This window comes from Babylonia areolata, chromosome 9 (genome assembly GCF_041734735.1).
Source record: "Babylonia areolata isolate BAREFJ2019XMU chromosome 9, ASM4173473v1, whole genome shotgun sequence".
Lineage (NCBI taxonomy): Eukaryota > Metazoa > Mollusca > Gastropoda > Neogastropoda > Buccinidae > Babylonia > Babylonia areolata.
Window position 1 is genome coordinate 8,217,310 of NC_134884.1, and position 25,000 is coordinate 8,242,309.

The 25,000-nt window shown below is 45.0% G+C and overlaps 1 protein-coding gene across 3 annotated transcripts in view; it reads right to left on the reverse strand.

Annotated features, from left to right (window-relative positions):
- LOC143286042 (uncharacterized) overlaps nucleotides 1–25,000 on the reverse strand; it is a 63,689-nt gene that overhangs the window by 33,737 nt on the left and 4,952 nt on the right. For 2 of the 3 annotated variants that reach the window (XM_076593570.1, XM_076593569.1), the window contains exon 2: nucleotides 2,735–2,779. In XM_076593570.1, coding sequence (XP_076449685.1) covers nucleotides 2,735–2,779 — 45 coding nt within the window. Of the gene's footprint in view, nucleotides 1–2,734; nucleotides 2,780–21,825; nucleotides 22,128–25,000 lie in introns of those variants that run through there. The other variant, XM_076593571.1, reaches the window with a different exon arrangement.

Sequence of the window (25,000 nt, forward strand, 5' to 3'; positions counted from 1 at the left end):
GGACCTTCGACGTACTGCCGCCTTCGTCGAGGAGACGGGGGAATCCATCTGATAAATGACGAACGAGATAACATCCTACCCTCGAAAGGAAATGTATAATGTATAAACTAGTCCAGGAAATACAAGAGAAAAACGGAGGGGAAAATAATACACATCGCATGGCAACAACAACAACAGTAATGATAACGAAAAAGAACAAAATATATTGCACAGACAATACACAACTCTCCACAAACAAACATAATATGCGCATGCGTAAGTGAGAGAGGGAAGGAAGAACGTAAGGAAGGAATTAAGAGTTAGCGAAGGAGGGAGAGAGAGAGAGAGAGGGAGAGAGAGAGAGAGACAGAGGCAGAGATAACTAAACCATCACCACCCCATTTCCTATTCCAATCATTTCTGCCTCATGTAAGCTTGGGCCTCCGTGCCTCCTCCGCCCTCAGCCCTTCGCCCCCCCGCGCCCCCCTCCCCCCCTTCTCTCTCTCTCTCTCTCCCTCTCTGTCTCACCTTTCTCTCAAACCTTATACTTTTGACAGGTCCAAAACAACCGATTATCTCTCCCCTGTGTTCACCACACGAGATGAAAACGAAAAAAAACCCAAAAAAACCAACAACAAAAAACGTTTTTTCTTCGCCCCTTAGTGACAAATAATTAATAAAAAAAAAAAAAGAAAAAAAAAGGCCCAGCCAAGCTGCCGGCTCAATAATATATCTACAACAATAGTGATAGAATTTCAGTCCCTTCAAGATCCTATCGATCCAGGCTTCTTTTGACAAAAGGAGGGGAGCGAAAAAAAAAAAAAAAAACCACGAAAAAAAGGAGAGTGTGGTGGTGGAGACAAGGGGGTTGTGGGGGGTGTGTGCATCAGCATTTGATGTCTTTCGACGCCCGGCCTGATATGTTTGTGACTGTTCTTTCATCTTGCCCAAATCTGACAGATACCCCCATATTGGGGAGGGAATCCGATCCCTCTTTACGACAGAAAGCCCCTATCAGCGATAAAACCTTAAGGCAATAAATAGCTAAAGAGAAGAAAGGATCCACTGTGAGACAAAAGATGCAGTTTGAAGATAAAACTTTTTTTTTGGGGGGGGGAGGGGGGAGGGGGGACGCGGGGGGGTGGGGGGGGGTTGTGGTGGGGTGCGTGGTAGAGTGGGGTGGGTTGGGGTGTGTGTGTGTGTGTGTGTGCGCGTGTGCGTGTTCGTGCGTGCGTGCATACGAATATGTGTGTGTGTGTGTGTGTGTGTGTGTGTGTGTGTGTGTGTGTGTGTGTGTGTACGCGCGCGCGCGCAGGCCAATGCCAACTCGAGTCAATGAATCACAGAAAAAGAAGAAAAAACAACAACACAAGACTGGTCCAACCACTCGAGACCGCAATAATAATAATAATAATAATCAATTTAACAAGAACAGCAATAACAACAACAATAATAACAATGATAATAATAATAATAATAATACATCCTGTTATTGATGCTGTTGCTGATGGTTCTACTGCTACTTTAGTACTACTAACACTGTTGATGCTGCTGTTACTTCTACTGATAATACCAATGTTCATAAGCTGCAATGTAATGAAAATCATATACACAACAACAACAAAAACCCAACTAATGAGGTATGTAAACATTTTCTTCTTTTTTTCCTTTCTTATTTCTCTTCAAACTCTGTAAACCTAACTTCTCAGAAAGCCTGTGACAGGAGAACGAAGGACTGTCGTGGACAAAACAGTGCAGAAAAGAAAGTAAGAGAATACCCGATAGGGAAGCAAGCAAGGATACAGTCCTCTGATCCAATACTGAAGTTTCACCCCTCCTCCTGAGTATCAGAGTGTGTCAACATTTCAGTTCCCCATTTTTTGGTTGTTTTTTTTTTCTTCTTCTTCTTCTTTCTTTTCTTTTTTTTCCATTCTTTTTTTCTTTTCTTTTTCTTTTTTTTAAATGAATTTCAGAAGTCTTCCAGAAACAGTCTAAAACGTTTTATGTCATAACCAGCATAAGTATGCCGAAAACAACAACAACAAAACAAATTTGAAAATAAATGAATGAAACCGACTTGCCTAACGGTTTCTAAAAAGATTATAAAAAAAAAAGAAGAAGAAGAAGTCTGTTCCTGATTTCGAAAGAAAGATTCTGAGGTGTTGTTTTTTGTTGTTGTTGTTTTGTTTTGTTTTCTTCTGCTGAAGACACCAACGTGTTGGTTTCGTTTTCACTGAGAGATACCCCCCACCCCTCCACAAGCACACACACACACACACACACACACCAACAACAACAACAACAAAAAAGCCAACATCAATAGCAATGTACATTTCAAAATGATGCGAAGAGAGTTAAACACTAACCGACACTCAACTGCAGCGCTTTTTTTCTTTTTTTTTTTTTTGTTTTGTTTTGTTTTTTTCCTTCTTTTCTTTTTAATTCAAAGCAAGACAAAGGTTCACTCCTTCAAGCTATTGTTTGCTTAGTGCTTCCTATCAGTTTCTATCCCGGTAAATAATCGGTATACAGAGGAAGAAAGGCAGACACTTCCCCCCTTGGATTTGTTACTGTGCTGTGCGTGTTTGTTGTTTCGTGGGAGGGAGGAGGGGTGGGGTGTGTGTGTGTGTGTGTGGGGGGGGGGGGGGGGGGGGGGGGGGGGGGGGGGGCAGGGAAAGAAAAGAAAAATAAGCGAAACTGAACACCAAAATGATGGAGATGGAAAGGAAGGACATAAAAGAAAGACGATGATTACCTGCATCTTTATCGGCTCCCTCAGCCTCGGGCGAGTCAGGTGATACTGTAACAAAGAAAAAATACAAATATTTATCATGACACTCGTTCCAGTTTTCTGGAGTTTTGGCACAGGAATTTATATGTTAGAGTTGAATCCACAAACATCATACTGTTTTTCTGTTGTTGTTTTTTCAGAAGGAATTATCGGGTATCTCTGTTTGGCAGACAATAGCTGCATCAAGAAATCCACTGAAGAGAATGTCGTCTACCACTGTTGGTGCTGCAACCACTACTTACAAAGAGTACTGCCATCACTTTCATTACCACTCATGGTGAAGATCACATGGTATGTGGGACATGACTCAAGTTTCTCCCCACCCCCTGGACAAGACTTGTCAGATGTCACAGCAATCGTAGAGACAGTCCGGCCACTATTGTCGCGTACCTAACAAATATTGCTTAATTAACTGCTGTGATGTTCCCAACCTATGTGGTAGAAAATTACAATCCAGTGACTTTCTAGAACCACCTGCAAAGGGTGGTAGTACAATTAGACCAGGACATGGAGAAACAGGTTGCAACACAAATAAAATCAGATGACAAACAGCTGAGCTTCTATAAACAGGACATGGCAGGAGGTTTGAGATAAGCTAAATCCGTCATATCTTATCGATTGACAACCGCACAATGTCCTTGCTGATAACTTCTGACAGTAAACTGGGGACTGGAGAAAGAGAGATAACTTACTATCAGTGAGAATCATTCCTTAGTTGCCATCAGACAAAGAGACCAATGGAGTATATGGAGGAAACACGCTACATAGAATGACATACAGTTTTTAAACTAATAACTGTCACAATGATACCAAAAATTATACTGAAACCATCATCATGCAATTACGAAACACTGCGAGATATTTTCTTTGTTTTTTGCAGTTTGTATTTTCATTATTGACTCCCCCCCAATGCTATCTGGGAGGAATGAGAACGGGGTTTTTTTTTGTAACCTTACTAAAATCTGTTACTGCTATGAAGAGCTGTGGGAACCACTATCTGTCTATAACTGTTAAAGACAGACGCAGAGTTTGCCAACGGGTTTCGCCCAACATTCCCCAAGCTGAGTCTAGATGCGATTCAAGAACACTGCTTTCTCGCTTTCCGCCAAGACAGACACAATCAAGCTCGTTGATAACCGTGTCTCCGTTGAACCTCAATGGCTGTTGTCCGCCACACTGGTGCAATTGTGTGCCCCAACTCCGTTTAGTCATCGTTGTTGATGCTGTTGCTGCTGTTGCCATTGTGGTTGCTATTATTAGTATCATCGTCTGACATCATCATCATCATCGTCATCATTATCGTCATTCTTTTCAGCTTCATTACAATAATGTTAGCGGTGGGGGTAATGATGGTGTTATCCTTATTGATGGAGGGAAAAAAAAAAAACGTTTTTGTGGGAAAAAAATGTAAGGGCTCACTTTTTGTGGGAAAAAAATGTAAGTGCTCCGACGGTAATCAGCCCCAGTCGCTGTACCTACCTACTCCCTTATCTCCACCACCTTATAGTCCATTGTCACGAGTTGACCTTCACAGCCATGCAGAACGTAGAGTACGTGTCCTTCCCTCCTCCCCCCCCCTCCCCGCGGCCCCCACAACCCCCCACGCCCCCACACCCCTTTGCCCAGCCCAGAGCTATCGCAGCACGGCGTACTTATCACCAGCGCAGTCCCTGCCGCCATGGATGGAAACGAGAATCCCTGTGACCACGCGGTGATAACTGCAGAGGGTGTCGGAGAATCGGTTCCAGAGCCACACAACCACAACCACCACCACCACCACCACCACAGCACAGGGTTTGTGAGAGACGCTGAGAGAGAGAGAGAGAGAGAGAGAGAGAGAGAGAGGTGACTTCATGCCACACCTAATCTTATCCTTACCTGAGGTCCTCCGCCCACTACACCGCTCAGGATCGTCTGACCGCGATAAACGGCCAGGGGCCGATAATTGTCACAACGAATTCCATCTGGCCCTAATTGATGCTAAAACAAAAACCCGCCCGGTGATAACTAAACAGGCCGGGGGGGCTTATCGGGGCCCGCCATTGAAAAATAAAGATCAGACGGTCAACGGCTGCGCGGGGTGAGGGAGATAAACTGATAATAGGGGGGGGGGGGGGGGCGGGGAGGGGGTAGGGGTGGGGGACAGCACCAAACACTACAGGAAGATCCCGAGTCAAGGACCTGCAACCGGAGAATGATAAAGAATGGCGCGTGGGACACGTAACAGTTCGCCTTGGCAACGCGAAGACAATAGAACGACTCGTCTTTTTTTTTTCTTTTTTTTTTTGTGGTGGTGGTCGTCTTTGCCGTTACAGCGTTGCAGCTGGCCTCTGAGGTCGGCTGGGCAATAAACAACGTGGCTGAGTGCGGAGGATTGACGTTCGTTCGTCTTAGTCATAAGGTTGCTTACTGACCAGGCAATTATCAATAGCTAGTTGTGGACACGGCATAGACAGACGGACGAACAAGCAAAGGCTAGCACAATTTCACTCTACATTTAAACAAGATGCAAAACTCCCATTCTTGTTAAGATTCCTCCAGTATGGACGCGCATTATCATCGTTGACACCGACCTATGACTGGACACGATTCCCCAGGCAACGTAGATGCATTTAAATACTTTGATGCATAATTGTGCTTAAAAAAAACCTATTTGGTTCGAATGATTTGTTTTGAAGATCAAATATTTAAGTTTATTTGCAAGTCTGTGTGCGAATCGGTCATTCTTTCGACAGTGCTAGGGACCTACACACACACACACTTACACACACACACGTGTGTGTGTGTGAGTGTGTGTGTGTGTGTGTGTGTGTGTGTGTGTGGCTGTGTACGTCTGTGTGTTTGTGTAAGTACAGAGAGAGAGAGAGAGAGTAATTCACTGTATTATATAGATCTCTCTCTCTCTCTCTCTCTCTCTCTCTATATATATATATATATATATATATATATATATATATATATATAAAGTGACAATATTCAACTCTATGCTGATCACTTGGCAACTGCATCGGTACTGCAAGGACAAATCATTCAATATTTTGATCAAAACAAACACACACCTCAGTTGCCGAGACCACAAAGGTTGTTGAAAACCTGCTCAACACCCATGGGGCCTCGTGGTACTAAGGACAGTTCCGTTCCGTTCTGAGGTGTTAGGCTGTTGTCTTCAGACAGAGTCTAGCACCTCGGGAGCTTGAGGATCAAAGAGATCAGATAGGGGGGAGACCCGACAGACAGATAGAATCGCTCTGGTAATCTTGAGATAGAACGGGTAAGACAGGAGAATCAGACAGGCAGAGAGACAGAAGAAGCACTATATGGTACAGTCTGAACCAATCTTCTGACAGCTTTGGTCTTATTTTTAGTTAGTACCTTGAGATCACACGCGCCAGTCTTCTTACTGAGATAACAGGCACTACTTTTAGTCTTGAATCTTACTGAGATAACGCACACGAACGCGCAGGCACGGCAGACAAAGAGAGAGAGAGAGAGACAAAGAGAAACACACACACACACACACACACACACACACACACACACGGGAACACGCAAACACAAAGGAACAAACAGAGCAGCTCAGATATTCTCAATGAATTCTTATTTTGCAACACTGTGTAAGTTATAACTATCTTGTCTCGTCTTGCAATGAGGTGTGGTGCACAGAGTGGTGAAGTGTGTGTCGGTAAAGAAAACAACAACAAAGAGCATGTCGACCGTAAAAATGCAGTATCATATCCGGTCGGCGATGTGTGTGTGTGTGTGTGTGTGTGTGTGTGTGTGTGTGAGGGAGAGGAGAGACAGACAGAGAGAGAGAGAGAGAGAGAATGTGTGTGTGTGTGTGTGTGTGTGTGTGTGTGTGTGTGTGTGTGTGTGTGCGTGAGTGCATGCACGCGTGCGCATGTGTATGTGTGCCCGTTACAATTACTTAGTGTGATGTGTTCAATTCATCCCCTCAAGACCACCACAACCCATACCACGACTCAATGCAAATGGTGTGCGTTGGAGATGGGGAAGAGGAGAGGAGAGGAAGAAAAAAAAAATCCTGGGCCGATCACCGAAATCTGGGGATCTCCTGCTATCTGGACGGCCATTCTTCAGCCACGACTCCCTGATGGCTGCCTTGGGACTAAATCCTACGTAACCTGTCAAAGTCAAGTCAAAAGAACTTTTGTTGTCCCGCTGAGAGAGCAGCTACAATGCCGCCACTGTGATAGGAACGATCCACATTAGAATCTGTACATCGGCGGCTTTTGAGGTTCTCAGTGCAAAACATCTGTGAATCTGACACCACACACACACACACACACACACACACACACACACACACACACACACACACACAAGTGCGGGGAAAACAACTCACGTTCATGAAGGAGGAATCAGGAAGGAAAGAAAAGAGGGATACATTACGTGTTTGCAACGTTGAACACAGTTTCTGCTCATGCATTAAGTTTCCAGCGGTAGGTCATCGTGGAGATAGATATTTAGCGATGCAGGAAAACTGATAGTGTCAGGTGTGCGCAACAAGCTCCAGAGATGACCAATAAGTGTCCGGTGATAGATTTATGGTGTCCGGCACTGAACAAAGCTGGTGTATCATGGAGTGCATCGGTTAATAATATCAATAGGCGAAAGTTGTAGAGACTGACCCCACACAGATCATTCTCGTCTGTCAAGCTTATTTTCAGCGCCCATACAACCCGATAACATTCATTCCCACCCCCACTATTCCCCGGCTGTCCCACTATCCCGACTCTGCTCAGTGTCAGTGTCCATATGAAACTAAACTATATGCACTAGATAACTTGGTAAAGTATACTTACAATATAGCTGCCCACAATGTGTGTGTGTGTGTGTGTGTGTGTGTGTGTGTGTGTGTGTGTGTGTTTAATCACAAGCTTTGCTAAAAGCGTATAAGATATACTTACATAATGACAACTTAGCATTGTCAAAAGTGCCAAAACATTAATTCACGAAAACGTACAAGTTGAATGAGTACATGTGCCTGTACTCTTCGGTTAATCAATCAATTCATCAATTCTAATCAAAAACAAAACGGAGGCTCTGAAATAAACTAACAGATCCAGTTCTATGGTGAAGTTCTGTGATCTCCCTTGAACCACGATCAACTGTCGCAGGGAGAAAAATATCAAGCACAGAGCTATCAGAAATTATTCTGCTCGCTATCTTTTTTTTCTTTGTAAATATCGTAAGATCTGTACTTTCTTCAGAAGAGAGAAAAGTGAACGTATATCTTGAATTATTTCTTGCAAAAAGGGTTCGTTTCTTAGTTTCGTCTCCACATCTTATTGCTTTTTCTTTCAAATATCAATGGCAAGGATCTGAATAATTTATACAATGAAAAAAAAAAAATATATCGTTCTTTACGAAACACCGAGCAAGTGTTCCAGGTGATAGGTAACTCAGTGAATTTTAAACTAGGATAACACACGACAAAATGCCACGCAAATACACCGGCACTATCTATACTGATCTCTAACGCCCACTCTCCGACCTACCTGATCATGTGTGTGTGTGTGTGTGTGTGTGTGTGTGTGTGTGTGTGTGTGTGTGTGTGTGTGTGTGTGTGTGTGTGTGTGTGTGTGTGTGTGTGCAATGACTGTTAAATGTTGAATCGTTTCTGAACACGCTATATGGTTTGTGTTTTTTTGTTTTTGTTTTTGGTTTTGGTTTTTTATGCTTCTGCTCTGCTGCTGCTGTTGTTATTATGTGTATGTGTGTGTTTTCCGAGGACGAATGAAACGGTGACACCTTCATGTAACTGTATTACAGAGCACTGTAGTATGTTAACTTTAATTCTGATTTCAGCGAGATCCCGAGAAAATAGGAAAATTGGCTCAGAATTTTTGGCCTAAATGTATTCATTCGTGTATTGCTCCGAGTGTTCCAGTGACAAGAAAGACTATGAGAGACAAGTGGGGATGGGAGAGATGAGGGGAGGGGGTAGAGGATGGGGGAGAGTGAGACACACACGAACATCCGGGACAGAAGCAAAGAGGGAAAAGGGAGGGAGATGTGGGCGGTGGGGGGCTGCAGACAGACAGGCGACTAGAACCAGCAGCAAAAACAGGACTGTACAGGCTACATGGAGGAGGCAGAAACAGTTTCTGCATGCAGTCTGAAAGATGGGAGGAGTTTTTCAACTTCAAGATCAATAGTATTTCTTATTCCACTGATGTTGGTACTTTGGCAAAAGGCACAACAGCCCGCCCTCCCAGTCAGCAGAGAGCAGAATCTGGGAATGCAGCAGTTTAAACATTATGTGAACCACGTGACCAGCACCACGACCAATGGCGTCGACCCAGTTCTTTCAAGTCCGCCCATACAAGAAGAAAGTCGGCGGCCGGCCGGCGACTGAAGCTGCAATGCCTGACTCACATCACGCCACTCCGGTCGACGACAGTTTGCCCGCTGAGAGACGTCCTCGATCGACTGAGGTGATTGAACTGCCCAGTTAATTTGAAACGCATCTCCCTTTCCTTTCTCCCCCTCTACCCCACACCCCCACCCAACCCCCTCCATCCGTTGTCTCCACAACCATTTTGACACCACCAAGTTCGCAAAACCCAGGAAACTTCCCCCCCACCCCCACCCCCCGCGCTACACTGAAACGATGATATAGCGAGGACCCGGTATGGCGGGGAAGCGATAGCGAAAAGACCATTCCATAAAGAGCGGGGGTTGTCCAACTTTGTATTTGAAACCCATTTGGTGGGAAGAGATAGCGGGCAACGACTGTGGGCCTCCCCGCGTGGAGATGGGAGCGATAGAGGTGGCCACAATCACTGACGTGAGCTCGTTGGACGGACTTCTGCTTTATCAGGGCCGTCCTGGCTGCGCTGTCGGCCAGACGGGAGGCCAGATAGATCATTTATCACGCTCTATCTCTCGCAGACCAGTGCGGGCACCCTCCGTTTCTTCCTATTGATCATATTTGGCTTCCAAATCAAGCGTGATTATCTTCCCTTCTTTTCAGCTCGCGCGGGGGCTTTGGTCGGTCTAATTACACGCGGTGTCGACAGTGAGATAGAGGGGAGAGACTTATCCTCCCGGTTTATCGTCCGCCTATCGCGCCCTCCATCGCTTCTAATGGATTAATTCAAACAAAAACTATCATTGTCGAAGAGGACCAGCCCCTCTTATCACCCCCTTTCATATAGAAATGGAAAATACGAGATGATGTTATCGCGGGCGGCTTGCCAGGGGAAACGTGGCCCGGCGCGATAAGGCACAACACCGATTGGTTCCGAACCCCGGCTTATCTCCCTTCTTCTGCGTCCTCGCACCAGTCTGGCAACTTTGGGGGGGAGAAGATAGTCGCCATGAACCAGATCTAAGAAAAACAAAACGAATAGCAAACAGAGCGCTGCGCACTGCCCTCAGGAACCCTCAGAATTTGAAACCATTATCTGTCGACAGTCTGTGTCTTCAGAGAAACTCCGGAAACCTCTTGTTTGTTTCTTGGCTCCCCCTGTTTTCTCATCTTTGTTTCGGGCTGTGGGCCCTACTGGGGTTTGTCACTCGGGATCTGTTGTATCACTACGAGCGATACAGTGCCTATTTTATGAGCCTTTATCTCACGCTGCCTGGCCCCACCCAGGCTGGATGCACGGATGGGAAACTGGGGGCCGTCAGAAAACCAGATGTACAGACGAATATTGGATACCTCTGCTGGCGCCTCTCCTCCAGCCTCCCACGAGTTCCTTTCCTACCCTCCTTCCCCAAAGCCCCATCCCAGCTTGCCCCTGCCAGCGCTCCAAGTCCAATACAGATACACACAAAATGTCACTCGCGGAAAAAGAAAACAGTCTGGGCAGTAGTTAGTGTTGTTGACCGATAGAAATTACTTTCAACGTTTTTATTTGACCGCTAACGTCGGCAACTGGAATAACAGAGACGAGAGTCCATGACTGTATATATATATATATGTCGGAACTTGCAGCAACTCGTTTAGGTGTAAAATGGTACGTGGCTGAGAGGGCTGAGGCTGAACACACAGACAACTGGCTGGCAACGGAGATATGCAAGGCATCAGACTTATCTAATCTGCGGCATACCACGACTGTGACAGCAATATTGTTCCGTGTCCCGACTGATAAACCCTGCACTACGCGTACCATTCGGACTTATAACTGACCGGGAGGAATGATTTATGGAAGGTCATCGGCTGCCTTGGAACTAAACCGAAGTATTTTTCTTTACTCGAACAAAGGGAAGAATTAAACAGGTTTCAAAAAATCATTAAAAAATAGATGATGAAGCAGAAAAGGCCATGACAAAAAAACAACAACAAAAAACAACACACACACACACACACACACACACACACACACAAGCAACAACTGACTTTCCAAACCTAAAGGATCCCTCCCTCCTCTTTCCTCATGTCGAAGAGAGTGTGTGTGTGTGTGTGCTGGGGGAGGGAAGTGGACTGGGGGGGGGGGGGGGGGGGGGGGAGGGTGGTGGTGGTTTATGTGCGTTCGCGTTGTGTATGTTCGTTTAAAATATCGTTATAACTATATAAGAGGTTGTTTACTTCTCCTTGACCTGCTTCGGTGTTAAAGTGTTTCGTGAATACACAAGACGAGAGGGCATCAGATAAAGTCTGATAACAAACAGAAAAAGGAACAGACAAAGAGAAACAGAGACTGACACAGTGAGAGAGAGGTTGACACAAAATAATTACTTTAAAATGCAGTAGTTATGCACACAAAAACATGACACAAAAGCCGACGGAATATCATGCAGACAACCTATCAGCCCAGAAAAGCATCACCAAAACACACAGAAGCTGATTCTATTCCGGGAAATACGAGAGGTATATCTGAGATTAATTCAGGAATGTAAATGTAGAGACTATCTGACGGAAAGAAGGGATTCTTGTTGTAACTTCAATATCCCGATCCAAACTCTCAATGTCTCCTCGTGGTTCACTGTACCTTTCTGTAGAAAAAGTTGTACACTAAGCAAAACTGACACAGTGACAGACAGAGAGAGAGGGTGGGTGGAGAGAGGGAGAGGGAGACAGACAGACAGACAGAGACACAGAGAGAGAGAGAGAGAGAGAGAGAGAGAGAGAGACAGACAGACAGACAGACAGAGACAGAGAGAGAGAGTGAGAGAGAGACAGAGAGAGACAGAGAGAGCGGGTAGTGACGACACAACCATAACAGGGGAAGATGAAGGATTAACACAGCTTTTGGGGGGGAACAACATGAAATTCCTATATATCAGAAATCTCGCCAGAAATGGAGATGGGTATGACCCACACAAGACACACCATCCACCTAGATTGGCTGACAACGTGCGGGTATCTTTCAGCTCACGGCAGGTAACTGCGGATTAAAAAAAAAGATTACGTCCCATGGATCATAAGACCGGCTCACATGTCTCTGGAGATGAGGTATCACAGGCACCACCCACAGATTTGAATTAGAAATCCGCCACGTCATCACACGCGATAACCACGTTTCTGTTACAGAGAACACGATTACAGAAAATCCATCACATGAACCTCCCAGCCTGGCTGTTTCTTTCCGTATTTTTAACGAAAGCTGTTTCAAGCTTTTGTACACTGACATTTTAAGCACAAAATGGGTCCGTTTCGTGCATTTACATTTTGACATCCTATGCACCAAAATGGGTCTGTTTGAAACTTTTACACTGACATTCCATGCACCAAATGGGTCTGTTTCAAGCTTTTACACTGACATTCTATGCACCAAATGGGTCTGTTTCAAGCTTTTACACTGACATTCCATGCACCAAATGGGTCTGTTTCAAGCTTTTACACTGACATTCTCTGCACCAAATGGGTCTGTTTCAGGTTTTTACACTGACATTCTATGCAGCAAAACGGTCTGTTTCAAGCTTTTACACTGACATTCCATGCACCAAATGGGTCTGTTTCAAGCTTTTACACTGACATTCCATGCACCAAATGGGTCTGTTTCAAGCTTTTACACTGACATTCTCTGCACCAAATGGGTCTGTTTCAGGTTTTTACACTGACATTCTATGCAGCAAAACGGTCTGTTTCAAGCTTTTACACTGACATTCCATGCACCAAATGGGTCTGTTTCAAGCTTTTACACTGACATTCTATGCACCAAATGGGTCTGTTTCAAGCTTTTACACTGACATTCCATGCACCAAATGGGTCTGTTTCAAGCTTTTACACTGACATTCTCTGCACCAAAAACGTCTGTTTCAAGCTTTTTACACTGACATTCTATGCACCAAATGGGTCTGTTTCAAGCTTTTACACTGACATTCTATGCACCAAATGGGTCTGTTTCAGGTTTTTACACTGACATTCTATGCAGCAAAACGGTCTGTTTCAAGCTTTTACAATGACATTCTATGCTCCAAAAATGTCTCTTTCAAGCTTTTACACTGACATTCTACGCTCCAACTGGGTGTGGCAATCTGGCTAGAAGAGTACCGTGTCCACAAAACGTTGAGCTCACAATGTGGGAGCCGAAAGTGAGATATGGACTTTACACTCAAAATGGGTAAAACGAATTAATGTGCAGCAATCAATCTCTATGTAGAATTGGACTGTTTTTTGTTTCGTTTTGTTTCTTTTTTTTTTTCTTTTTTTTGTTTTGTTTGTTTTTTGCCGTCGACGTTGTTGTTGTTGTTGTGTTCTTCAGTTGTATGAAATTCAGACAAGTCATATTCGATCGGTCTTCATTAAGGGTTAAATGACATCCGAACAGTCCAGTTCAGTCTGATGTAGTATTACTTAACAAGTTTTTACTTGTTTTGGGTCATATTACTGAGATAATTGTTCATTTTTAATAGAAGATAAAAACAAATCCGCTTTGTTTATCAATTAGTTAGTTCGTTAGTCAATTAGTTAGTTGGGTTTTGTTGTTGTTGTTTTATGAACTAAAAGCAGTGAAACGTGGTACATCATCAGAGTGAGACAGCTGAGGTAGTGGGTTTTTTGTTTGTTTGTTTGTCTTGTTTTGTTTTTTTGTTTGTTGTTGTTTTAATCGTGTTTGTATGGACGAGCTGTCTTGCTTTCAAGAGGAGCCACGTAAATTTGAATTCTGTGAACTTAATTCGTTTTAATACTTACATGTTATATTGCTCTTTCAAGCAGTTTTGGTTGATGACATGTAAACATTTTGGCTGATATTTTGTGCCTTCTCGTTTTTTGTGCCTTCTCGTTCTGGAGGTACAAGGTGGGTTTTTTGTTTTTTTTTGTTTTTTTGTTTTTTCAAATGACGAAGAATTTTTTGTAAAGAAACCACCTGCGGCACAACAAGCACAGGGAATTTGATGGTCACGTGAAAGCTTCTCGGGGCCAATGGCGGCCAACCACATCCTCCAGAGCTCTTCAATAGCCCGGACCACATTTTGGGCAACACCCACACCGCTGAAGACCGTACTCCACGTTATCCTGAAGCAGGCAAAGAAAAAAGAAAGAAGAGGAGGAAGAATAAGAATACGCTTTGTTGAAAGTCTCTCTCTCTCTCTCTCTCTGTCTCTGCCTCTCTTTCTCTGAGCCCGCGTATGTGCATGGATGCATGCCTGGGTGTTTGTACACGGGAGCTCGCGCAAGAGAGAGCGAGAGAGATGGAGACAGAGAGAGACAGACAGTGAGACTGAGGGTGTGTTTGTGTGTGCGTGTGTGTGTATGTGTGTGCATCTGTGTGTCTGAATGAAGCACAGACAGAAGCACAAAGACAGACATACAGACAGACATACAGACCGAGAATGCTTCATTCAGATTCCAAACCTTTGTTGGGAGAAAGGAGAATGCAATACGGCTTAGAATGTTATTATGGCTCGCAGTACGGATGGCGTGCATTCAGCGCGAGATAATGACTAGTGGATACAGTGGATATCGGTACAGCGGCTATATCCCGCACGACTGGCACTGCAATCTATGAATGGACTTCTGATGAGCAGTGCCAGCCCGCCAGATGGCGCCGATAAATCTCGTCGTTGGCGAGACATAAACGTGATCTTAGCGCGATTAGGTGCATAGAAAACATCTTGGGCCCAAAAATAGGGGAACGTTGATGTTATCTCTCCCCCTCCCAAACCCTCCCCCCAACCCCACCCCCACTCCCCCTCCTCCCGCTTCATTCGGGGAGTCGAACGCAAACTCCTATATCGGACACGAGTGGTCCTGATGTATCTAATCTTTTTGACGAGGCATGATTCGGCGCGAGAGAAACTGCGTGAATTTAAATAGCCTAAGACGCTTGCAGCACAATCGCGGGATTCTTTGTGAGAGAATGGCTCTAACTTTACCCCCACCCCCGCCCCCACCTCCCTTCTTTTCTCCTTTGTAAAAGAAAGGAGAAATGCATCAGATCAGCCAAACCCCCGCTCGTTTGCAAACGTGGCAGTCTTTGTCTTTGCAAGGAGGGGGTGGGGGGCAGCAACAAAATGCACTTTTTGCACTTTATTATCAAATCTATTTTCAAATAATAATCAAGGAAATTTATAAAGAAAGAAAGAAAAAGAAAAAAGAAACACGCACGTAAGTGAACCATTAATATCTAACAATACTGACAAACCTTTAGCTGTTCTGTTGAGGGTTTTTTTATTTTTTATTTTTTCCAAAACGTTAAACTGACCTAAAAGTAATTTCATAATAATTTTTTTTAACAACCTGTTCACTTTAAGAAACGGAGTAAATCTTCCTTCTTTGGTGACAGAATCATTCGAACAGTTGTGCACCTGCCAAGGAAGTGTGACAGAAAGTCCAGAGTTCAATCCTCTTGTCTGAAGAAGATAATTTATCTACAGCCCTGTTATAGTTTATCGGCAACCCTAATCTGTCACCTCCCTGTAACCCTCCCTTCCCTATCTAGATAGCTCACCCCCTCAACAACTACCGCGAGTGACACTCTGAATCCTAATCTTTGGGTCAAATCGAAACACTGTCCGAAGTCCTTTTTAGAGTAAAGCATTCAGATCAGGTAACTAAAAAAAAAAGAACAATCAACAGCAACAACCTAAGTCCCGCCCCTGTCAAGAACCTGTCTACGAATGAAGAACTATAATTATCTCTTGACAGGTACACAAAACATGAATGAATGCAAAGATGGGTGACACGCGCTGCAAAGCATTTGTGACGTTGTTCACAGTGAGAACTGAACGAATTTATATATCCAGACATGTTACCGAATCACTCAGTTCCTTTCTGCGCCTGAGGGTAACCCCCTTTTTATCTAACATATTCACATCTTTTTTCTCCACTTAAATCATACATACATACTTTATGAATGCTTGATTGCATGTAAGGAGGAGGAGGATAACTGATCAATGTCCCATCACACATAATGGCGAATGAAGACACTTTGTTAGAATATGTTGGTACAGCTACTAAGATAACACGCGCTTTCTATGTGCGCCTAGATATATCCGTGAGCATGCGCGCTCGAGGCGTGTGGTCTGTGTGTGTGCGTGCGTGCGTGTGTGTGTGTGTGTGTGTTTAGTGTTTAGGTAGAGAGGAGCGGGGATGGGGGTATCAACCACATGTTGAACCAGTTTCAGTCTACCCTCAGACCCCCCTCCACACAGATCATATCATAAAGACTTCGACCAGCGCTGGCCCCCAAAAAAACTAACGCTGAAGTGGTGTCGCAGACGCTCTGCACTCCTCGGCTTCGCGTACTATACATCCCCCCCTTCAGTTCGTAGAATCCCGAGAAGCATCGGCCAACAAGAGACCAGGGGAAAATGGTACTGCAAGTCCTGTGAGAAACCCCGCTCCCCCCCCCCCCCCCCCGCCCCCCCAACCCCCTCCCCCCATCCCACATGGCGTACTGACGGCAATCTCATCTTGATAACCGGGGCCTTTTCTTTCAGGTCAATAAGTCGGTTTCCTGATTCTCGAGACCCTTCTTCCTGGCGACAAAGCAAAACGTCAGTCTTGCAGACAAAGGAGATAGAGAGATAAATCTAAGCAGTGTACAGAATTTAGTCTGCTGCGCGCGGTCCCCCGTTCTTGTGTGGGCCGAGATTGACACACAGCCCAAGGACCTTTTCGGGAAGGGCAAGAGGTAAGGAGGAAGAAGCGGTGGAAGGGAAGAGTGGAGGATGAGTGGAAGGGGTGTAGGGTGTGGGGGGCTGGAGGGGGGTGGGGGGTGGGGGTGTAGGATGCGTTGAGGTGGTGGAAAGGGTACGGCGTTAACGTATCCTTTTCGTGTTTTATCACAAACATGCACTCCTGTGCCTCTTTCCCCATCTCCCCACCCCCACCAACCTCTCCCCTGTGTCTCCTTTGTTTTCGGCCGACCAGACATGCTCATTAATCAGCAGCTGTTGTTAACTGTTAAAAGTCAGGCATTGTTTCTTTATCAGCGTATATATTCCCCCTCCCCCCTCCCACCCCATCCCCCATCCCCGCCCCCCCTCTCTTTTCCCCTCACACCTTAGCGCGCGGCTATCTGTCTTGCACCGATAACAGATGAAGGTGCTGCTGATAAGATCCTGACAAAGAGACACAAAGAAATCAATCAACTGCACACGAAAAAGGTCCGTCTTTGAGGGGGTTTTGTTTTTCTCAGAAGGAAGAAGAAGAAGCACAACAGTAAAGAACATCAAAGATAGTTGAGTGTTGAACTGTAGATAAAAAGCAGATCGTTATTGTTGATGAGCCGAGCTCCACAGTGCACGAATGGTTTGTGTGTGTGTGTGTGTGTGTGTGTGTGTGTGTGTGTGTGCAAGTGTGCGTGTGTGTGTGCACACGTGTGTGCAGACTGTTTGTTTCTTTTTGTCTTCACTTAGTCTTGTTTTGTTGTAACTCCAGCATAATTATCTAACCAGTGCTGTCCACAACATCCAAAAAATCTTCGCCTTTATAAAGAGGACGCCTACAATAAGTGCGTTTGGACTGGCGGAGGGGAAAAAAATTGCCAGTCTATACCACATATATTGCAGTCCTGCCATCATTTTCATTTTCTGTAATTTTTATATCCAACATGCGAATGCCTTTCTCTACATGCAAATGCCTTTCTCTACCTCACTTCCTTTCAGCCAGTAAGTTCGGGAAATGTTAAAAAGCTTTGAAGCGAAGTGAAATAAGCTCAATAAATATCTTGCTCAATACACGTCTCAGAGGTATAAGATTATAGAGGGAAATGACAGAAAATTCCCATACAATCCCTCTCCTTTGTAGAATTCACCAGCCATCACCGGAAAGAGAAAGAGAGGGGCCGGTGTGGGGTGGGGGTGGGGACCTAAAAACTGATGAACGATAGAAAATCAAACTAAACAAACTAAAGATTCGAATGGTATCATGGGCCTTGTTTTGAATTTCACTGACTGACCGTCTGGACTACAAAGGTCAAGAAACCAACATCTAACTCTGCAGGCAATGCGCTGTCTCTCTGTCTTTCTCTCTTAATGAATTAATAATGAAGGGGCCCAGACCTATACATGAATGAACCAGCTTGAAACGAAATCTCGATTTCTCTAGTTGAATTTCGCGCAAAATCGGAACTGAAACTATACAACTGAACAACCAGTCACTGCTGTCTGGTGACAACGCGTGACATGACAGGCAGAGCGGACTGACGGAAGGGGGGTGGGTGGGGAACGGAGGGGATGTGGGGTGTGACAGGGTGGGGGATAACGTCTGACAGAAGTCTCGATCAGGTGGGAGAGGAGTGACGTTCCATCTGGACCGTGGATCGTTATCGGGGATATCCTGGTCCGCTGGCCGCTGTCATCAGCTTATCGGCCCATTTATCTCCTGCTTGGTGGTAACACTAGCCGATTTTTTTTTTTTTTTTTTTTTTTTTTTTAGGATGGGTAGGAGGGGAGGGGGGGAGGAAGGGACAAGAGCCCCTTCCCCACCTGCATGAGACACGAGCCCCCACGCCCCTACCCCCACCCAGTCCCGATCATCCACCTCTATTCTCCCTACCACCATTCATTCGTATCATTATGTCCCAAATGGCTTCCACTCACTCATATTGCTAATCCATTGTTTATATGGGTGACGCTTATATGTGTTTTTATCACGACTGTCCAGCACGCGCTTAGCCAACTGCTCTCTCCGACCAGTAGCTGAAACAGCTGGGACAGGGAAAGGAGGGGGTGGGTGGGCGGGATGTGTGTGTGTGTGTGTGTGTGTGTGTGTGTGTGAGGGAGAGGGAGAGAGTTGAGGGAGAGAGGGAAAGAGACAGAGGGAGAGAGAGAGAAAGAGAGGGGGGAGAGAGAGGGGAGAGAGAGGGGGAGGTGGGCGGGTGGGGGGGGGGGGGCAGAAAGAAAGAGAAAGATGAAGACAGACAGACAGACAGAGAGACACACAGAGAGACAGAGACAGAGAAACAGAGACAGAGAGAGAGATAAAGGGTGGGGTGAGGTGGACTGTTATCGCTGTCAAGTGGGCTCGGACCCTCGTGGTCAGTGTGGGCAGGTGGTCACACTGTGGGGGTGGGGTGCTGGGCCGGGTGTGTCAACACGTGTTGTGTGTGTGTGTGTGTGTGTGTGTGTGTGTGTGCATGTGTGTGTGTGTGTGTGTGTGTGTGTGTGTGTGTGTGTGTGTGTGTGTGTGTGTGTGTGTGTGCGTGCGTGCGCGGTACGCATTGATAATCGTGAATGGGTGGGTGCTGAGTGGGAGGACATGTTGTACAACCGCTATCTGTATCATTATTACCTGGCTCAAAACCAGCAAACAAAGCGCACCTGAAATCAATATTATTATTCCTGGTCCATGTATTTACGAGACAGCTTTTTTGATGACTCATGCCTTGAAGTGATCACTCGTAAGCGGTTATGAAAAGTAAGAGTGTGTGTGTATGTATTTCTATGCGTGTGTGTGTCTGTGTATTTCTATGCATGTTTGTGTGTACGCGCGCACTTGTGTATTCCTCAAACACGAAATGTAAAGACCTTGGTTAGTTACAGTGAGTCAGCGACTGGTGGTTAACAACTTGTTAACTAGCCTCTGAACCTTTATGTACTGGAAAGCTGATGGAAAGCGTTAAGCAGAACCACTTGTGTGTAGTATTTTCTTGTTCAGAAGGGAATGTTATCCTTTGCCTTTTTATGATCAATTATTCCTAACTATATATAGTATGGTATCGTTTAAATCTGGTTTCAATATTACAATGGCCAGAAGTGCAAACTCAAATGAGTACTTATTATTTCACGAGAGTGCTTTTTAAGTGGTTGGTAGTTTACAACCCTACATTTTACACACAGTCATACTCACTTTTCTCGGCCGGTGACTGCTTCGAATGTTCTAGTGTCTTTAATCCTCATACTGTTGATACTGATTACAGCATCTTTGTCGTGCACATGATTATTATCTATCTGCACGTGAGTAAACACGTCGCTAAAAGCCTTAAGGTACAAACAAGGTCAACAACTAAACTGACCCAATGAGATCGAATGTCGTGAACTTTAACCCATCATGTACTAACTATTGGGGTTCGAATCACGAACACTTGAGACCTTCAGACAGTTCGTTTGACGCATTACCCACTCCACTATTGTGCCCCTGTTGTTTGATATATAAACTTCCAAACAACCGTGTTGGGTTGTTGTAGGCTAACTTGCTCAAAAGTGACCATAATTCTGCATGAAACGCGATGCCCTGGAAAATGATTGTAGTGATCCATGTATGTTCCACACCGTTTACCAAACAGAAACCCAGGAAATGCAACAGCTCGAATACGATCTGGTTGGCACATGGTCTATCAATGCAAATGCAACAGAACGCACGACTAACCTGCCTGCGGAATACCGGACGGCCGAAATACTGGTTTCATCGAACTGTTGTTGCTGGTTTTTCTTTCTTTTTTGTCCCCCCTGACTTAATGCAGTGCGCGTTCGTGTATGCGTGTGCGTGCGCACGTGTGTCAGTTTTATCACTGATTATCTAAGCCTGTTTCAGTATTATAACACGTCCATGGGATTCTGACCAAGCTTATCGCTAACGCGTACTGGGTGACTTTGAGATCTGCCTCCTGTGCCCCTCTCCAGCTAGGCACGGGGGCCACGGTCGGATCGGTAATCAGCAACACACAATCAGATAAGCGGCACAGCCCGGGCTATCGTGGCCAGAAATCAAGACAGGGGCTCCACTCCCCGGCCGCTGTTATCGGCCGCCATTATCTTCCCTCCACCCTATCATCTTATCTGCACGTGAACTTTGGAAGTACTGGAGTGCTTTTGCCAAACAATACGGTGTTCTGGTGGTGTTGACTTCACTGTTCTCTCTCTGACGAATACCCCCCCTTCTCTCTATTCTCCATTCCCACAAGAGATATGTATATTATATAAAACTGACACTCATAACATTTTTTTAAAAAATAACAACAGAATAAAAGAGAGAGAGAGAGAGAGAGAGAGAGAGAGAAGAAGAAGAAGAAGAAGAAGAAGAAATGCACTGGTCAAGGTTGTTTCTCCAAGTTTCGAAATCCCATCCCCTCCCGCTTCGCAACAACCGAAAACTGAAACTGATTCTGCAAGAGTTATATAATATTAAATCCAGTTCGTATAGAATGATGTCATCTTTCGCAAACAAACACACACACACACACACTGGTATCTGCAGGGAATGGAGGCAATCAGATGACGGATCACTTGCACACACATGGCGGCTCTTCCTGTTGCAGTATGTCTGGTAGCCGTCGCGATTTGCTGGGGCTCTAAGTGAGACCCATTTATCGAGCAAACACCAACGATGCTAAAGAGAATCCAGTGGGCTTATGTCTGGGACGAACGGCTAGGGCAGCGAGCTGACCCTGTTTTTGTCCACGTAATGATTATGTTGCGCATAATATTGACAAGCATTCTCTGAGACATGTGAAAAACGTGTCAAGAGTTTTCAGGTGTGGATACAAGACACAAGACACAGGACAGCAGAAATAACTGTTGATGATATCGTACTTTTCAGTCTGGATGCCTTATACATAACCAAGCACGCTCTCTTTCCACATGATTGACGGCAGCCTACACCAGTATCAATATCAGTATCTCAAGGAGGCGTCACTAGTCGTAAGGCTCTTCGTAAGGCCGTTCATGCAATACTTGCCGACTCTATAGCAGACCTTCCATCTGGGTCGAGGCACTGAACTGCTTCCCGTGCTGGCAGCCAGTGATCCCTCAATGTCCTGATGACAATGTTACTAGCCTGCTACTACAAGCGGCTCTGTCATTGACGCCTTGTGAAGAAGACAGGATCCTGTAGGTCTTCTAACTATCTGACAAGGAGCAAGCAGCATTAATTGAAGTCTGTCCCAAGGCGCAACACATTCCTGGCAGTGGCTGAATAGCACTAGAGCGCAGCTGGAGGGCATTATGAAGGTTGCACAAGCGTTTGAAGTGGGGCAGGGACGGCGTTTGATCCTTGGCCCGGTCTGAGCCAGGCGCATCTGTTGTTGATCCCGCTCACTGAACTCTTTCCCCAAGACTGCTGATGGTGCCTGTGAGCCACACTCAAAAGTGAAGGACGCGTTTCCTCACTTTCACACTGACCGGCCAAAGTCAACATACACACAGACCTTTCTCTGTGCTGCCTGGCTGAATGAGACGCCCTTCTCCTCCGATAATTATATGAACGGTCAGCTGCCACAGGGTTCGGGAGATTAACGACCTGTTGCCAATCATGCTTTGGCAGGATGGTCGCAGATTGGAGCGGAAGAACCTAAGAAACTAAGCTTGCTGAAACCTCAATCGGGTTTTGTTATGGGCGTAAAATATCCCGTGAAATGACACAAAAAGGGCAACATGGCGCTGCTATGTGCATCGCGGCTAATTAAGCACACGGAAGAGTAAGGCTGTGGTTGCTGACTACATTCTCTAGACTTTGGTCATTGTTTTAAACATGTCTGCCGTTCTGAAATGCACATAAATCAATGCCAAAGCAGGCGGTTTTATTTTCATATTTGATCATCATTACTTTTTTTTCTTTTTTTTTTTTTGAACGGTGTGCATTCTGTGGAGGATAAAACTAGTGTAAAAAGTTATGTCAGTTTTCAAGCTTATTACAGCCGTCCGACAACTGCTGTTTTTAGCGAGATCGGTTCCCCTGGCAGTTCCCCTCACCCCCTCAATCCTCTCCATCCATCTTCTCTCTCTCTCTCTCTCTCCCTTTACAGTCGAGAACATATTGTGTTGGGAAAAATAGGAGTGACATGGCAGCGTTTTGTCGAGAGCTTCGTTAATTTTTATTTTATTATTATTTTTTAACAGTTTAGGATTGTCAACGAATACTATCTTTTTGTCCCTCCAGAGGTTGTGAGTGAACACAAAATTGCGAGTTGGAAAGGAAGTGGATGTTCACGTAGCAAGTTTTTTTTTCTTCAAAGATTCAATCCCCACCCCCCACCCCCAATCTCTCTCTATCTCTCCCACAGTCCCTGTTTCTGTGTCTCTCCCTGTCTCTCATTCCCTCCTCAGCATTGAGGATTAGAAAAAGAAAGAAAAAAGAAAAAAAGGTGGCATTCTTCAAAAGCAAACAGAATTATAGGTACATTCTCTTCTTCCACATTTCAAATCTGATGACGGATTGTCTCATAACAATCATTTCAATCAAACGCTTCTAACCCCCTTCTTGTTATTCATTTCTACCCGTTTTCTAGTCACTTAAATCCATTTCAGCCTTGAAATCGCACGTCTGCAATGGGCTGGACAATTTGGAAGCAACATAATTTGATTTATTACTTGTTTCGCTTCCAAGCCGTTGTATCTTATAATCAGATGTTGGACTGGGGTTTTTTTCTTTCCTAAAAAAAACCCTATCATATTCCGTAAATGTACCATATGATTCTCTCTCTCTCTCTCTCTCTCTCTCTCTCTCTCCCTCTCTCTCTCCAAACATTTACAAACACATGCGGGCGCCCTGCGTGCATTTGCATTAAAACCCCAGCCCAAGCCCCCACACCAAATAGCCCGCCACATATAAATAAACGAAAATTCTACGTTGATACATAGTACAAATTGCATTTTATTATTTTCGGGGACATGCTGACACTCTATAAATGGTAAACGTGCAAATAGTTTAACAACCCTTGCCTCCCCACCCCCACCCCACGCGCACACACACACACACACACACACACACACACAAGATTATTCTCAAGTGCTTTTTTATGTGAAATTCTGAACTGCTCAATACAAAAATTAGGATCACTAGGCTTTGGTTTCTCTCTGTCACCAGAAGCCGAAAACGTGAAGTTCTACCACCGACAGAGACAGTTAATGACAAGTCCCCCAACGATGACACAGAGGAAAATGTGCACCAAAACAAAACAAAACAAAACAAAGAAACGAACAACAAAACTGTACAGAAGACAATGACAGGTCCTCGAACACAGGAAACCAATGCTAGCAGTATCGTGGTAACTACGTTTTATTGACCACCTTTCCTCCATTTCATAACGTCTAGGATTTCTCCTATCTCCGCCATCCAAAAGCCCCGCGCTGCAACTTGGGTCGCCGTAAACCTGATATCAGCGGGTTTTATCACTAAATCAATAAAGCAATCACGGACACACAGAGAGATTTACGCCCGCCCGGTTATCTACCCACCTAGCAGACACACAGGCATCTAGGAATCTAGAAGTGGTCATAAACATTTCACTGTATGATAAAGGAGTGTTTCGGTGTAGCTTTTTCTTTCTGTCTTTCTGTCCGCCTTCTCGATCCTTTTCTTGTTCTTCATTCATGTGTTTCCGGGTCTGCACCTTCACATCCCTGCTGCGGAGCTCATTGGTCAAATCTTTTAATCCTGATATAGGTGGTGTGGTTTCTCTCGATCTTTGTCCTCCCTCCGCTCCCTGTTTTCGTCTTCTTTTTTTATTTATTTTTTTTTTAATTTTATATTATCATTAATACACACACACACACACACACACACACACACACACACTCACACACACACACACAGGTATACATATACATACATGTACAATATATCCAATCGTTGGTTTCCGAGTCTCCATTCACACACCCACTTGGGTTGTCTGGCAAATCTTTTAATCTGGACATGGGTGGTGTGGCTCTTGTCATGCGCCGATGAGTAGCCTACCTTCGCGCGTACTTCCCGTGGTCAGTCTCAGCCTGTGTCCATTTTGCGATCCCCATTCTCTCTCTCTCTCTCTCTCTCTCTCGGTGGCTCACTCGCCAAGGAAATTATGTCCATATGATTCGCAGTGCACTGTTTTGGAAACCTTTTGATTCTGAAATTTGTCCAATGATCTCTCTCTCTCTCTCTCTCTCTCT